We start from the raw sequence: 16,791 nt of genomic DNA, 5'->3' as shown, positions 1-16,791 counted from the left end.
CCCAATAGATGCTAATAGCACCTCCTTCCCCAAGTTATAACAACCAGAAATGTCTCCAGACATTGTTAAATTTTCTCTGGTGGCCAACATCACCCCTGGTTGAGAACCACTGCATCAGACTATGAACTGCTCAGGGCCTGGGGCTAGGTTTCATTCATGTCTGTATCACTGGCATCCAGAGCAAGCCTGGCTTGGGTTAGATGCTCAATAGATACTGCTGGAATCAGTGGTGACCCAATCACTGGGCAAAGACCCAAAGGTGGAACTCAGAGATCAGGGTTCTGGGATTTGCATGATGTCATGGGGTAGGGGAGTCTCTTCTTTCCGTCTCCTTTCCTTCCCCCAAAGGCCACCCAAATCATCACCTCCTTTTGTTCTTATAATGTGGGGGAGGGGAAACAGACATTCAGCAGATTTACTATGTGGCCTTAGGCAAGCCATTTCACCTCTCTGAGCCTCAGTTTCCCCACTTATAAAATGCGGATAAGAGAGCCTATGCGTATCACTAAATGTTGACTGAGTCAACAAATGAAGGCCATGCTCCTCTCTCAGATTCATTGCATAAAGTGATGGCTGCTCAGAGCCCAGGGCATCTCCCATAAGGAAACACTCAGGATGGAGAGGTAAGCCACATGGCATTTACAGTGAGCATGGCTGACTTGGCTTGAGGAGGGCTGGGGGCTCAGGAACATCACTGCTTCAAGGACATCTTCCAGGATCTCAATGCCTGCATGACCCAGGAGCACCGCTGATGGGTAGTGGGTAGGTTCTCACAACTGGGGCTCCAGTGGTGTGTGGTGGCTGGGTCGCACACCCACGTGTCCCCGTGCGGCAGTGGCCAGGAGTTCCGCCAGCAGCTGGCCAGGATGTGGTCCTGGGCCTGGGCTGCATAGATGCACACTGATGCTTCCAGGTCGTGTCTCAAGGTTTCCAGAGCTGGGTCACGGGGAGGAGAAAGGCCACTTGTTAAGCGTGGGTCCCACACCTCATCCTTCTTTCCCATCTCCATGCCTTGGCTTAGGCGCCCTCTGCTCAGCATCCCCTCATTTCACTTTCTTCCTAGTCCTTCAAGTTGTTCACATCTTTCAAAACCTGAATCAAAATCTGTCCTGTCCAGGAAGCTTCCCTTGACTGCCCCAGCCTACCTGCATGCTCCCATCAGCTTCCCAGTTACAAAATGAGTCTCTCTCCACTTAAGAGTCTGAAGTACTCGCCCTGCACTAAATGGTTTTTGGTCTCCTTTTTGAGCCTCATTTCCTTAATGAGATTGTAAACTCCCCCAGGGTGGGGCTGTGTGTTCCGTTTCATTTTAACCCCATGGTAGCTAACACTGTACTCACTTTGGATAAAGACTAGCACACCTGAATTGAGCTGAAGACTCTTCCCTTGGGACATATCCCTTTCCTTTCCCTATTCACTGTGCTCCTGCTCATTCTCTCACTACCCCCTGAAATCTCACCAACATAGGGCATGGCTTACCGGCCTTCACTTCATTCAGATGATCTTCTGTCATTATGCTCTCCATGCAGGGGACCAGGGACCCTTGAGCATAATCCGAGAAGAGAGTGCATCCACCTTCTGACTCCAAGCCCACCTCATCCCACCCTAGGACCAGATCTCTTCAGAGTCACTTTCCCCACCATCCTCCAGCTCCACAAATGGAGACACAAAAGGAGAACTTCACTTTGACCCTGGGGCAGATTCCCCAAGGGGGGTCCTGGGAGAGGTGGCCGGGTCTAGTGGGCAGGGATGGGCCCAGGATAGGAACAAGATCTGGGCCGCTGCTAATTCTGCCAGTGTGGTCCTGGGCTGGTCCCTTCCCTGGGCTGACTGGGCCTTAGTTTCCTCATCTGTGACACAGAAAGGTGCTGCCTCTGCTGCCACTACTCCAGGGAGTCTGAGCAGCAATAACATGTAGGACACTGAGTGCCTTGCATACCTGCCAGGCATGGCTGTTAGCAGGCCCTGGAGGGGCTGAGATAGCTGAGCTGGATCAAGGATCTGCTTCCATGACTCCTCAGCCACGTGCTCCTATCAGCTTCCCTCAGCTCAGCCCTCCCCTGCTCCCAGCCTGTGAGCTGGCTCCTGGAGTACCTCTCGGAAGGCCCTTCCCTCACTTCTTTTCCTGGCTACTTCCAATTTGTCCTTGAATATTCGATTGAACAAGTAGCTCCTCTAGGAAGTCCGTCCTGGCCCTGCCCCCAGCCTAGGTTAGGTGCCTGTCTGGGTTCCCAGAGTATCTGTGAGCTTTTCTCTATCTATATATACTGTGTTGTATTTTACTTGTGATTTATGAATCTTTATCTCCCACCAGACAAGAATTATCTTAATCTTAGATCCACTGAGGGGGTGAGAGTAGGAGGGGCATCTCTGAGCATCCTAGAATTACATGCAAAATTGTATGCATATATGCATTTTTCTAGGGAAAGTGTTCATAACTTTCTTTGGAGTCTCACAAAAGATCCCTAACCCAGAAGAGGTTAAGAATTGCTGTGCTGTGCTGGGAGATCCAGCTGTCTGTGGGGAGATCCAGGCTCTACTCAGCTTTGTTGACCCAGCACAGAGCAGATTCCCATGGTGTTAAACACTAACATTTTTAGAAGTGATTAATTTGGAGCAAGATTTAAAGAAATCAACATCTAGGAAGCACAAACCACTCCATGTAAGAAGCTGCCTCTGAGCAGCCCCCCACATTCTGAGGATGCCCCCAGTCCTGGGTGTTGCTCCTCTCTCCAGCATTGGTATTGTGTTAACAGCCACCCCCTCCCTACCCTCAATCAGCATCACCTCCTGAAGGGCTCTTTGTTTCTCTAACCTAAGCATCATTCCTGACATGGAGATCAGTCAATGTTCACTAAATCAACCAATGGATGGATGGACGGATGGATTGATGACTGGGTGGATGAAAAACAGCAAATGAATTGGGGAAAGGTACTAAAAGAAACATCACTTTACAAACATCATCATCTCTAAGCCTCTTTGCAACAGGTCTCCTGGTCCTTGGTGAAGGGTATGTGGTTATTTGGGGGAAGCTGGGAGGAGACACATCCAGCATGCCATCAGAAGGGTCCTGTGGGGGGATTCCGGGCAAGGGGAATCTGCTATCTGTTTGTATGTTTTTCAGAAAGGTGAAGGTTGAGATTGTGGGAAACAGAAGAGTGACGGTGACTGACACTGAGCACCTTGATGTACCAGGCCTCCCTTTTTAAAAAAACATTCTCAGTCAGTCTGTGAAATAGGAGTTGATCCCCACCTTACAGATGAGGAAACTGAGGCTCACTGAGAATAAATGACCCAGTTGGGGTCCCATGGAGCTGAGATTCTACTTGACTCTTTCCACTGTGCTGCCTGGACCCTCCTGCCGCAGTCAACGGGGGCCGTGCCCAGGCTCCGTTGGGCTTGGGCCCACACTGTACTCCAGCAGGGAGCAGCAGTTCTGCCTCATACACTTGTCAAGGTTGTGAACTGCACAAAGACTTCAGGGTGAATCCAGCCTGTGGCCACTTCCTAAGCCGTGATCTTAGAGGAGGGAACACAATTCTGATTTGCACCACAGCTGTCTGCTGGCCAAGCCTCGCAACCAAGGGGAGCATCCACCCAGGTGCTGGAAGGGCTGGCAGCCTTGGAGGAAGCAAACTGGAGAGCAGGCAGAACCCCAGCAGCAGGACTAGTTATGTAGGGCTTGTTACCTATGAACATGACTGAAGACTTCCGGAGGGAGGCCCGTGGGTTCTTGGCATAGTCCAGGCTCTGGCTGAGAAATGTGAAGATGCTGTCTTGGTGGGTATTCACCTGGGACAAAGAGAAATCCCAAAAGTGCTGGGCCCTGGGAGGGACTAATTAGCCATCCACCCTCTTGAAGCTAGGAATGGTGGCCCTGGCCCCTGCTGCCTAAACATCTCTGCTACCCATCCCTGTGCCAGAGCCTGCAGAGACCAGGCCTCATCTTCTCTGGGTTGATTGCAACAGTCACTTCAACAGTCTTCTGCCATGGTGTCTCCTCCTCCCACCCACCATCTTGTTGCGGCCAGAGGGGAAGTTCTAAGATGCAGGTCCAGCCAGATCTGGGAACGGATGTGGCATGTGAGGGGAGTGATAGGTAAGGAGACAAGTCTGGCCGGGGTGAATGACTCAAGTTGTAGAGCAATGGGGAAGAAACGGGAGAGTCAGGGGGTCTTAACAGCCCTTCAAAACCAGGGCTTTTAAACCCTGGAGCAAGTGCCCAGAAAGTGTTAGATGAAGGAAGGAACAAAGGAACGAATAGGTTCCTGACCCCTTCTAAAGCTAAGGCTAGAGGTTGGCCTTCAGATGAGCAAAGCTATTGATGGCCTGGAGAGCAAAGAAACTGAGAATCTTGGGGTGTCTAACACAGAGGTCATAAGCTGGCGGCCATGGGTGACAAATAGCCTGCAGAGCACTGACCAGGAGTCTTTTAAATAAACTAAAGTGATTGCTAATTACTGTCTTATAAAAGTGTAGGTTTCTAGCTTGTGGAACCAGAGGACCTGGCAAGAGGGGCCGTATGGTGAGCGGAGCTCTCCACTCCTGCCTTCCACAGGGCCTGGGCTCTCCTGGCTGCACCACCCCACCACTTCCACGTCACTTGTGATTCTTATCTGCCCGGTAACTGGCCACTGCAGGCATTTAAGTTAGCCAGCCTGGGCAAACACTTCCTCCAGACCTCTTTTTTCCCTCTGTAAAGTGATGGCAACAATACTAGACACTTGAGGGTAGAGGCTCTGAGCATTACTGCTGACAGTAATGCCAAGCCCTGCTCTCAATCCTGTAAAAATCTGTTGCTCTGTATATTTATGTTGGATTGATGTGGGGAGCACTGGTTGCCCCACCCAGATCTCCATTCAGATGGCAAGGATTTACTCCCCCAGCTATGCGGATTGCCCATGCTGAAGAGCACTGCCTGGCCCAAGGCCACGTCCCTTCCCAAGGTGGCTGGCATCAGTGACAGATGGTCACGGGGTGTAAAATCCTGACCCATGGCCCCAATTTGGGAATCGCACCATAGTGCTGGCTGAGACCTCCACTGAAACTACATTGCAGCTCGACTTCTCCCTCTGGCACTCCTGATCCCTCCCCTTCCTTCTACAGATGCTGATCCCCAGGAGGGCTCCCTCATAAACCTCCTGCACACTAATCCTATCTGACCCCTGACAACAGGGAAGGTAGATTGGGACTAGACAGCAAACCTTCCCAAAAGTTACACAGAGAAACTGGGCTGTATCGCACAGTGCGGCACTTCACAGTATGCTTGTGGCTTGCTCCAACATCAGGATTTTTATTTTGGAGTGAGTAGGACTGAAGCCAATTTGGGACCTAAAACTGCCTGGGCTGCAGAGGGGGAGAGGACTTTAAAAAGGGCAATTTTTTTCTCTCCACTTTTTTGTCCCATCCCCTAACTTTATCTTGCTCATTAAGTAGGAAAACAAGGCTGCAAAGCTAATTAGTACTTTGCAAAGCTCACAGTTCTTTCTTTGAGACTTGTAGAGTTTTGAGAAATGATCAAGGCAAACTGACTGGAAGCTGACCTTGGGCACCAGCCAAGTACACTGGCACAAATCAGAATCTTGAAGGATCCTTAGATAACAGCGAAGATGAGAACAGAAACCAGATGAGGCCTTGACGAGACCTTGAACCTGACCCATAGAAATGCACTCCTCGTAACTGACATCTCCTGCTCTCCTGCTTTTCAGTTCCCACATTCCATTCCCTCAAGCCTTCCTTTAAAAACCCCTCAGTAGGGCCAGCCCGGTGGCGCACTCGGTAGAGTGCGGCGCTTGGGAGCGTGGCGGCGCTCCCACCGAGGGTTCAGATCCCATATAGAGACCGGTCCGCTCACTGGTTGAGCGTGGTGCGGGTGCAATACCAAAAACCCTCAGTAAATGTAAATCTTTGAGACGGGAATCTGCTTTTCTAATGCCAACTGTTTAACTTCTGAATCTTTTTGCCTTTCTTTCTTAAGGGGGCAGGCAGCCAGACCTGAGTTCAGTAACATTTGCAGGTATCACTGGAAAGGGAGTTCTGTGGCTAAATAAGTTTGGGAAACCATGAATTAAATTAAATGAACACATTTCCTCAGCACAGAACATCTCAGAGCCTTTAATATGCTGATGTCATTGCAAATCTCTAAGAGGAACATGAACATGCAGTATTTCCCAAATTTATTTGTCTTGGAACTTCTTTTCCCCTGGTGGGGTATATCTTATAAGACTGGTGTCACAGGGAATACACCCTTGGAATTGAGGTTGTAGAAAAGGGAGCCAATGTGGCCCTTTAGGCAGGGATATAATATAGATAGTCTAGTGTTTTAACAAGACCATTCTGGTGGCCTGGGTCCTCAGGAATGAATCGGAAGGGATGAAATTAAAGGTTGGACAGCTAGACCCATGGCTTGAACTAAGGGTAATGACAGTGGGGATGGGGGGAGAAAAACAGATTCAGAGATATTTAGGATATTTAAGAATGGTCAAATGTGGAAGGTGAGGAAGAGGAAGGAGTCCAGAATGGCTCTAGGTTTCTGCTTTGCAGATCTAGAGGTTCAGAGGAGGGGAAGGCCATGAGTTTGAAAGTGACTTGCTGAGCTTGAAGGGCCTGTGGTCCATCAGGGGGGTGTCCAGCGAGCCACTGCAGAGGGAATACTCTAAGTGAGGAGAGAAGTCAGGGATGTAGAAGAATGTTCTGGAGCTAACAACTTGTAGGTGGCAAAGGAAATTGTCAGTTAGGATGCTGGTGTAAAAAGAAGAAAGAGAGGACAGAATTCCCCACTCCAACACACTCGTAAGGAGCTACTGTAATCTCTGGAAGCACTCACGAGGTACTTGCAAATTTTGGCCACTGTCCGCGGCCGGTTGTCCCAGTGCTTCCGGCTGTAAGCTCTTTTTGGCAACTCCCATGCCATCAGGCAAGAACAGCGGAACAGAGTCTTCACACATTTCTAGGAACCAATAGGAAGAGAATACCAGAGCTATGGAATTCCAGGACAGTCAGAACGTGTTCCAGAAAAAAAAAAAAAAATTGTGTGAAACTGGATTTTGGAAAATCAATTCCTACTTGAAAAGGTACAAGTGAAATTGGCCATTTTGAGGAGGCGTCCTGACACAGCCAGACATAAATAACTGCCTGCATGCATTGTTCATGATTCTGGCTTGGTTTCAGTAAAGGGAGGCGCACTGGCAGGGCCTAAGGGTGGGGTAGAGGGCCCAGTGCCCTGCACTCTTCCAAAAAAAAAAAAAAAAAATTGTGTGAAACTGGATTTTGGAAAATCAATTCCTACTTGAAAAGGTACAAGTGAAATTGGCCATTTTGAGGAGGCGTCCTGACACAGCCAGACATAAATAACTGCCTGCATGCATTGTTCATGATTCTGGCTTGGTTTCAGTAAAGGGAGGCGCACTGGCAGGGCCTAAGGGTGGGGTAGAGGGCCCAGTGCCCTGCACTCTCACCTGGCTCACCTTGGCGTTGCCCTCCTGCATGATCAGCAGTAGGGGCACCAAGGTGTTGATCAGCTGCTCCTCCATGGCCTGGGTGCATGGTGACCGAAGCTTCTGGACCACCTTCCCGTACAGGCTGATGCAGGAGAAGCGCACATCCTCTCGTGACTGGAACAGACCGGAGGCTCAGGGGTGCTCCCTCCTCCAGGAGGAGGCACCATGGCCTTCTTTCCCCTCATTCTGAGGGGCCCTCCAGGCACAGAGATGAAGAATGGCTGAGGCCACCCGGGAGCTGACCCGGGGCCAGCATTCCACTCACCCAAGCCTAGATCTACTCTTCCTAGCCGAGGCCCCCGCTAACCTAAAAGGTGGAAATGCCAAGTGGAAATGCCCCCCTCTGATGGGACCAATAAAAAAATGTGCCCCTCCAGTCACAATAAGGCCACCTTCTCTAGGGAGACTTGATTACAAAAGAAGAGCTCCTGCCAAGAGAACCAGTTAGAATAAGGAGACTTCTCTGGGCGAACCAATTACAAAAAGACATAGACTAGTCGGAACAAGGTACCCCTTCTTCTGGACTGACTCAGCTCTGCCCAGGTCCCAGTGGGTCAGGGTGGGGTGGGGGAGGTATTACAACCTCCAGGGTAGTAAAGGACCGCCCTCAATATGCCCCGCTCAATACCTTCCCCCACCACTCCTGGGGGACTCCTTACATCACTGAAGTGTGGCAGCAGGACCTGCAGCATCTCTACATAGACCGAGCTGTCGGTCCGCTTCCGGTCCTGCCCCTTGAAGATGGTGTTGAGGTCATGGACCGCCTCCACCACCAGCATCCCATCCACGCTCTTCAGGCCCTTCACCATGGAGGGCAGGAGGGCCTGCACCTTGGCAGTCTGCGGAGCAGAAGCATTTGAGATGGGAGTTTCTACCTGGGCTAGCAGGTAGGAGACCCAGCCTCTGATTCACTGAGATGACTGTGGTGTCCCAGTTCCCACCTCCAGGCCTTTGCTTAAGCCGTCCCCCTGCCTTAATGCCCTCACGTAAGCTCTTGCTGCTCCCTGAAGCCCTCTTTGGCTTCACTGCCTCTTTCTTGGCCTGGATCGCTGAGGCCCTTTGCTGTCTACCCCCTTCACTGGCACTGGGTAGATGATACACTGCAACGTTAGCTTTCTGAGTCTATGTCCTATCCATTCGTCCTGGCTAAATCATGAGCTGCAACAGTGCCTCGTAGAGAAAAACAAAGCACTTTAAAAAATGCTAATGAGGGGTGGCTAATTAGCTCATTTGATTAGAGCATGGTGTTGGTAACCAAAGTCAAGGGTTTGGATCCCCTTACTGGCCAGCCCCCCAAAAAAATAAAAATAAAATAATAAAAAATATAAAGATGCTAATGATGCACCAACAGTCTGGGCCTCAATTTCCTAAACCATAAAATAGGAATAATTATGGCCGCCCCCTAATCTCATACATACACCACCTTTAGGGTCATTGTGAAAAACCTGTAATAGAAACTATTCAAAAGGAATAAAATATACAGAGATTATTAAGGAATATCTATTTTACAGATGGAACAACTGAGGATTGGACAGAAATGGGCTCTGACTCCAGCCACCAGCATCTGAGAGACTGTGATGGCCAAGCTCCATCCTTCCTCCCACCCAGGGCCTGGCTGGGCCAGGCTTTCCTCCATGCTCCACTCACTTTCTCAGCCCTGTGGGCCAGGATGACCAGGCCTCGGATGCACAGCACTTTCATGATGGGGTCACGGTGGTCCAGGCCTTCCGCCATGCGCCCCAGCGAGTACTCCTCGGGGATCCGCCGCACCTGCTCCATCTGCAGGAGCTGAGGGAGCAGATGGTGGTCATTCCCCAACTGAGCGGGTGGAGCAGCCCCACTGGTCTCCATGCACTGGAAGTGCACATTGGCTGACCAGGCTTAGCCTCTGTCCAGAGCTGCAGACTTGGGAAACCAACAGTTTGCTGGAGAGCTCCACTCGGTGTCCATCAGCACCACATGGCAAAGCTGAACGTGCCATGCTCCAACATGAGCCCCCGTGACTCCCCATTGCCTTTCCCGTCTGGCCCCTCCTGCCCTCTCCTGCCCCCTGACCTCCTTCGCAGCATGCCCACCTTCCTACCATTAGCCAGCTGCTTCTAGCCAAGCTGCCCACCATGTGCTGAATGACCCAGGTTGTTTTGTGCCTCCTGTGTTAGCAGGAAGCCCACCTCTACTCTGACCCCCACCACCTTGCTTGGCTCCTTCTAAAACTCACCCCCTTGAAGCTATGCTTGGCATTGTCCCTGGGCCTCATCTAAGCTGACTGCCTCCTTCTCTGGGCCCTCAGATGCCCTGAACATCCTTCTGAGGTGGCAACTAGAAACATTTAGTGCCTCCATCTGCTTATGTCTCTGCCTCCCCTATCCAACTGGGGGCTTCCTTGAGGACAAAACCTCCCTGGGTCCCTGGCTTGGAGTATATGCTTAGGGAATGCTTGTTGCATGCATTCCAGTCCAACATGGAACTGGGCTCCTTTCCTCCTTAGCACTGCCTACCTCCTGCATTCTCCATTGCAGGGTTAGCACCACCAGCCCCCATTGTTCAAGCCAAAACCTCATCTCCTTGCTCTGCCTCCCCACACCCGGCAGCCAGCAAGTCTCCAATCCCCACTGCATTGTCCTCATAAACACTTCTCACATCCATGCCCTTGCCTAACATCCACTGTGGCTGCCAAGCCCGTGTGTCTATATGATGGGGAAGAAGAAGCTAGGAGATAGGGAGCTGCAGGAGAGGGGCAGGACAGTTGACCAGAGGGAGGAGGCAGGAAAGGGGGGCTCCACCCACCAACTGCCTCCACCCATCCATACAGCTGAGACTGAGGCCTGCTCTGCACCAGGTTCTGGGCTGGGCACGAGAGACACAGAACGGAGTGATGAGAATTACAGCTGACTCACAGAGAGCACTTCCTGTGTGCCAAGCGCTGTGCTAAGTGCTTGATGTGAATTCATTTTATCCTCCTCAAAACTCAATGAGGTAGGAAATTTGTTATCCCCATATTACGGGTGAGGAAACTGAAGCACAGGCAGGTTAAGTGACTTGCCCAAGGTTAAGTGGCTTCACCCACCATTGGGAGAAGCAAGCACACACACAGACAATCGCAGCATAGAGAGTTGCAGGGAGTCAGGAAGGGACATCTGAGCAATGTCAAAGCACCAAAGTGGATGTGGCAGGGAGCACCCCTTCTGGGAGGTGGGAGAGTTGCAGGGAGTCAGGAAGGGACATCTGAGCAATGTCAAAGCACCAAAGTGGATGTGGCGGGGAGCACCCCTTCTGGGAGGTGGGAGGTTGAGCCTGGGTGAAGATCCTATCCCCAGAAAGGGAGGGCCACTACTCGGAGCTCCAGGGGAATGCTGGGGACAAGCTAAACCTAGAGTCCTGACCTTGTGGTAGACACAGGAACATCCCCTGAGGTCTGGCAGGGTCCAACCCCCATCCCCTCCACCAAGAACCTGTGTGGAAGCCACTGAAAGACTTAGAGAGGAAAATGTCTCTCCCAAGAGGCTGACCTGGATCGAGGACCAAGTTAGGCAGACCTGATATAAATCTCTCTGCACTCCCTGAGCTGTGTAACCTTGAAAAATACCCCTTAACTCAACCTAAACATGAGCATCACAATTCCTTCTTTGCAGGGATGCTGTGCAGATTAGTGGAGTAACATATGAAAGAGGTGGACACAGTATTTGGAACATAGTAGGCTTGCAAGAAATGGTTCTTTACCTTTTTCTTTCCCTCACCAGGGACAGGGAAGTTAGAAGTAGAATTGGACAGAGCTGGGCTGGAACCCAGGACTCCTGACACGAAGACTAGGTTTGCAGTCCCTGGAGATAATACATTCTGCTGGTGCCTGCAGAGCCAGGCAGAGTATTCATTCAGGCACACTCACTCCAATTCAGGCACAACTCACTCCAGGCACACCATCCAATCATCACTTCTTGGGGCCCTTCCAGGGCTGGGCCTGGGGATGCAACACATGCACAACACGGTCCTTTCTCCCCAGACGTGGAGAGGCAGAAAAGATGTGAGAAAGGCCTACAACGTGCATGCTGCCTCCTGTCCTTCTGGCAAACTTTACTCCTCTGTCAAGGCTCAGCTCTAATGTCACTTCCTCCAGGAAGCCTTCCTTAACCTTCTCACTGTCCAAACAGACAGTGAGCCTCCTGCCTCTGAGCCCCACTGTACAGACAGACCCTGATGATAGCCTAGACCTCCCTGCAGGACACCCGTCAGGTCACAAAAGACAGGCAAGTGTGATGGTCAAGAGAGTGGATTTAACAATGTCAATCAACAGATGAATGGATAAACAAAACATGGTATATATATTAAAATGGAATATTATTCACCTGAAAAAGGAAAGAAACCCCTATACACGTTACAACGTGGATAAACCTTGAAGACATCATGTTAAGTGAAATAGCCAGAGAGAGAAAGGCAAATATTCTATGATTCCACTTATATGAGGTACCTAGAATAGGCAAATTTCTTGAGATATAAAATAGAATAGATTACTAGGGGCTGGGGGAGGGGGAGAATGGGGAGTTAGTGTTTAGTGGGTACAGAGTTTCAGGCGGGAAGGTGAAAAAGTTATGGAGATGGACAGCGGTGACGGTTGCACAGCCATGTGAATGTACTTAATGCCACTGAACTGTGCACTTAAAAATGGCCAAAATGGCATTTTATGTTATGTATATTTTACCACACACACACACACACACACACACACACACACACAAAGACTACAAAAGGGGGGGGGAGGGCTTAGAACCCAAATGTGTCTAGGTTTTAACCCTGGATTTGCTACTTACGAACTGTGTGGCCTTGGGAAAGATACTTAAATCTGTGCCTCAGTTTCTTCCTCTAAAAGGGGGCTGGAAAATATCTGAGTCATAGGATTAGTGTGAGGATGAAGTGAATCACTATGTGTAAAGCTCTTAGAGCATGCCTAGAAGACAGTAAGTGCTCAACAAACATTAGCTATTATTATTGGTGAGTCTCCCCCTCCTGGGTCTGTCCCTACCAACTTCTCCTGATTCATCTCTCCCCAGCACCCACCCCCAGCACCTCCATCCCCCACACTCACTCAGCTTAGATGTCACTTTCTCCAGGAAGCCCTCCCTGATACCCCCACTTCCCTCAAGTCTCCTGTCTCCCACCAAAGCCTGGACTGCCTCCATCACAATACAAATCACTCCATGGCACCCTCATGTTATAATTGGGGTGTCCTTGGTCTCTTCAGCCACACTGAGAATTCCTTGAGGACAGGGTGAGGTCAAATTCATATTTGTATCTCTGGTACCAGGCACACAGAGGTGCCCATCAAAGACTGGTCATTGCCTAGGGCACCAGGGGAGTCTGGGAAGAGTGGAATAGGGTGGAGGGGTGGAGAGAGGAGGAGAGAAGGGAGGGAGACCTACAGGGTCTTAATTTTCAAGAGCAACCATGCTCATGGAAAGGCTTTGTAAACGGCAAAGTACTATTTGCACAGGAGAAATGACCAGTGCTATGAACTGAGGCCCTGGAGGAGACCCCTGCCCCGTTCCCGGCCTCCAGTTGGTACCTCCACAAAGAAGGCGGTGGCGGTGATCTTGTGTTTCTCGTCGCCTCGCTCCAGGAGCGGGATGAGCAGGTAGAGGATGCGGCACAGCTCCTGGCAGGAGTAGCGCACCATGGCCCTGGGGGCGGGAAAGAGGGAGCAGTCCCCTCAGGCTCTCCAGCCCCAGGGGGCCTGCAGTGCAGGGGTCGGCCAGCCATAACACTGGAAATCCTGGGCAAGCCAGGGTCACCTGGGTTCCTGCATTCCCAGGATCTCCCACCTGCGTGGGATCTCAGAGGCCACCTGGTATAACTGCTTCATTTTACAGATGGAAAACTGAGGCACAGAGTGGGAAAGCGACTTCCTTGAGGTCACAAACAAGTAAAACAGAGAAGCTGAAGACCCCTGACTGCACAGGACCAATTCAGAAGGAAGAGAGAGGAAGGAAAGCATGTGAGGGCCCACTCCCTAAGTGCCAGGCAGCAGCCACATTTACACGTTATCTCATTTAATTCTTACCACTACCCTTCGCAGCAGTTTGCGGTTATTATCCCCATTTCATAGATGAGGGAACAGAGGCTCCAGGTATGAACTGCCCAAGGTCACAGAGCTGAAAACAGCAGAGCTGAGCCCCAATCAAGGGTTCACCACTCCAGCTGCCTTCTTCATTCCACTAAGCCAGTGGTTCTCAAGGTGCCCGCCCCTGCCCGACCAGCAGTATCAGCATCACCTGGGAACTTGTTAGAACTGCACGTTCTCAGAGCCCCACCCCAGACCTACCGAAACAGAAACTCTCAGGGCAGAGTGACTTGGGGCCCACCCAGGGACCCAGGACATGGAGGAGACGGGACCACCCTCCCAAAACCAGGCACATCGTGCCAGCTTCTTGGGGCCCACCCAGGGACCCAGGGCATGGAGAAGGGGACTGGACTGCCCTCCCTCAACCAGGCACGCCATACCAGAACCTCGGGGCCCATCTGGGGACCCGGGGCATGGAGAAGGGGACCAGACACACCCCACAACCAAGCATACCACCAGCACCAAGGAGCATGACAAAAACATCACCTCCATGTGAGTGGCCCACCACAGCCACCACAGCAACCATGGCTGCCACAAAAGGGGCTAGATGCCACAGCCACCACACAGATGGTCCACCAACCATTGGAGTGCACTGACACAAGAGTCACCAGCAGAGACAAAGAAAAGAAGAGGTCTCTCTCCACAAAGCTCATTCCAGAGTGACAGAAGAAGCATCTGCTCTATGATAATACTGGGGGACCTGATCACACCTCTCAGCATTGGACGGATCATCTAGGCAACAAATTAACAGAGTAACCATTATCCTTTCAGAAGGAGAGAAGAAATCTAGGGCAATTAGAGGGGGGAGGGGAGAGATTGGACAAGGGGCATAAAGAATAATTACTATTTGTAACAATATATATGCTAGTAATATTGATTTGATCGACATATCTCAATGTTTGACCCCCAAAATATGTATAATTGATTTTGATTCAATAAATAAAATAGATTAAATAAATAAATAAAAATTGATTACTATTTGTAACAATATATATGCTAGTAATATTGATTTGATCGACATATCTCAATGTTTGGCCCCCAAAATATGTATAATTGATTTTGATTCAATAAATAAAATAGATTAAATAAATAAATAAAAATTGGAAAAAAAAAAAGAGAAACTCTCGGGGCAGGGGCACAGCAATCAGTGTTTCAATAGGCCCTGTGGATGATTCTGATGCCCGCTCAAGTCTGAGGACCACTGCACTATGCTCCATGAATAAGTGAATCCAGGAAAGTGTGGCAGTCATGCGTGGAGTCTGTTCAAATCCTAGCCCCAGCACTAGCTGTGTGGCTTGAGGCAAGTCACTTAACTTCTCTGGGCCTCAGTTTCCTCAGGTGTAACACTGGGATAGCAATAGTGCTATTTCATTAGTGGTGGTAAAGATTAGATGGGATCGTCGATGTAACACCTCTTTGTGTGGTGCATAGAACACAGCAAATGCTCAGTAAATGTAGTGTGTTTGAGCTCCCTAAGCGCCAGGTGGCAGCCAGGGACTTAACACGTTTAGGGGGCAGGCACCATCCTGGGCACTCAGGGTGCAGGGCTAAGAAGCAGGCTCTCATGCAGGAATCACATCATTAAAATCCAGGTGCCCCCTCTTAACCCCATAGGAAGCTGTGTGTAGTCAGGGGAAGAGTAGGGCTGGGCTGGTCTGGGTCAACAGGTCATTTCCCAACTTTGCCACTTCCTAGCTGTGTGACCTTAGGTACATGACTCTCTCTGTCTAGACCTTAGCATGCTCCTGTGCAAAATGTGTATTAATAATCCCGATCCCCCCCCCCCCAGTTAACATAATGACAGCAAAAGCTAACCTGTATTGAGCTCTTACCATATGCCAGGGACTGTTCAAAGTACTCTATTTAATCGTCACCCCAACCCTCTGAGGTGGGTCTTTCTGTGTAACACAGCCTTTCTGTGTTAGCGTGGGAACTAAATTCATAATGCGGTAAGAAAAGGTGCTTGGTAAATAACCTAAGCACTCTGCAGTTGTGGGGAACCACCGTGACCACAGTGCACCTCTGGAGAACAAGTGTCATCTTTCACATTTGTGTTGTCTCCCTGCCGAAGAAGACAGGACCCTCCCAGTTGTAGAGAAGAGGTGACGGTCTGAGCGGAGGGTCTTTCCAGGGAGCAATATAAACCCAAGTCCGTCTGAATATCCTGAGCCCCTCTCCCCTGACCCCAGCCTCACCTTGCCAGCAGGGACACTCCGCGGTGGTGGTTCTCTGCCTGCCCCATGAGCTCCCAGCCACCCTGGTCCTCCAGGAAGGTGGCCTCGTAGGAGCAGCCCATCTTCAGCAGCAAGGTTTTCACCACCTTCACCACCCAGCTGCCAAGACAAGGGGGCTAAGACCTCCTGTCCACCCTCCCTCTGGCAGCGGGGCCTCCCTCCACCCTGCCTCTCCTATCACCGGCTGCCATCTGGCCCAACAAGCTTCTCTCCACTATGTTCGTTGTTACATCATAGTATTCAGTGTATGCACAAAGGGTGGCTTTTTACAAATAATAATTAGCTTTGGGAACAAGAGAGACACAGAAGCAAACTTTACCTACCTTTGAAGATAGTGCTTTGACCCACTCCCCCTTCCTCCTCTCCTGAGCCTTATTTACTGGAGGAAGAGGCTGATCCGGGCCTCCCCAGGCCCCTGGGTCCTGGGTGGGCCCGAAGGAGCTGGCACGGTGTGCCTCGTTGTGGGAGGGTGGTCCTGTCCCCTTCTCCATGCCCTGGGTCCCTGGGTGGCTCCCAAGGCACTCTGCCCTGAGAGTTTCTGTTTCTGTAGGTCTGGGGTGGGGCTCTGAGAATGTGCAGTTCTAACAAGTTCCCAGCATCACCTGCCTCTCTCTCCCCCTCACGCCCATGGCTGGGCGGGTGGCTTATGGGATAGTCCTCTCTGCTCACTTGGATGCTCAGTCCTGTCCAGGCCTGAGTCCTTCCCTACCTTGGGACACTTCAGAGGGATTCTTAAACTGGAGGCCCAGCAGAAGCCCCTGCGGAGCTTTTACAACCTGTGGACTAACTAGGCTGGGTTCAGGCCGCTGTGCTTTTCAAGCTCCTGAGAAAGCTCAAGAAGCCATGGGAGGGCACTGCCATTTATTGGTGTTCTCCTGTATGCCTGGCATGGCACTAGGTGTTCACAGACATGATACATATATATATATATATATATATATATATA

At 50.7% G+C, this 16,791-nt stretch overlaps 1 protein-coding gene across 2 annotated transcripts in view; it reads right to left on the bottom strand.

The window, feature by feature from the left end:
* Nucleotides 1-617: 617 nt before the first annotated feature.
* The window catches only part of MROH7 (maestro heat-like repeat family member 7), a 64,915-nt gene continuing 48,741 nt past the window's right edge, over nucleotides 618-16,791 (bottom strand). The window contains exons 14-22 of one of the 2 annotated variants that reach the window (XM_008583225.1): nucleotides 15,807-15,944; nucleotides 13,057-13,171; nucleotides 9,147-9,287; nucleotides 8,159-8,338; nucleotides 7,458-7,613; nucleotides 6,827-6,949; nucleotides 3,690-3,792; nucleotides 1,480-1,542; nucleotides 618-936 (exon numbers count right to left, since the gene is read on the bottom strand). In XM_008583225.1, coding sequence (XP_008581447.1) covers nucleotides 692-936; nucleotides 1,480-1,542; nucleotides 3,690-3,792; nucleotides 6,827-6,949; nucleotides 7,458-7,613; nucleotides 8,159-8,338; nucleotides 9,147-9,287; nucleotides 13,057-13,171; nucleotides 15,807-15,944 — 1,264 coding nt within the window. In that variant the 3' untranslated portion in view covers nucleotides 618-691. The remainder of the gene's footprint in view (nucleotides 937-1,479; nucleotides 1,543-3,689; nucleotides 3,793-6,826; nucleotides 6,950-7,457; nucleotides 7,614-8,158; nucleotides 8,339-9,146; nucleotides 9,288-13,056; nucleotides 13,172-15,806; nucleotides 15,945-16,791) is intronic. The other variant, XM_008583224.1, reaches the window with a different exon arrangement.

This window comes from Galeopterus variegatus, unplaced genomic scaffold (assembly GCF_000696425.1).
Source record: "Galeopterus variegatus unplaced genomic scaffold, G_variegatus-3.0.2 Scaffold2855, whole genome shotgun sequence".
NCBI classification, from domain to species: Eukaryota; Metazoa; Chordata; class Mammalia; order Dermoptera; family Cynocephalidae; genus Galeopterus; species Galeopterus variegatus.
This window is presented reverse-complemented; position numbering and strand designations above follow the sequence as displayed.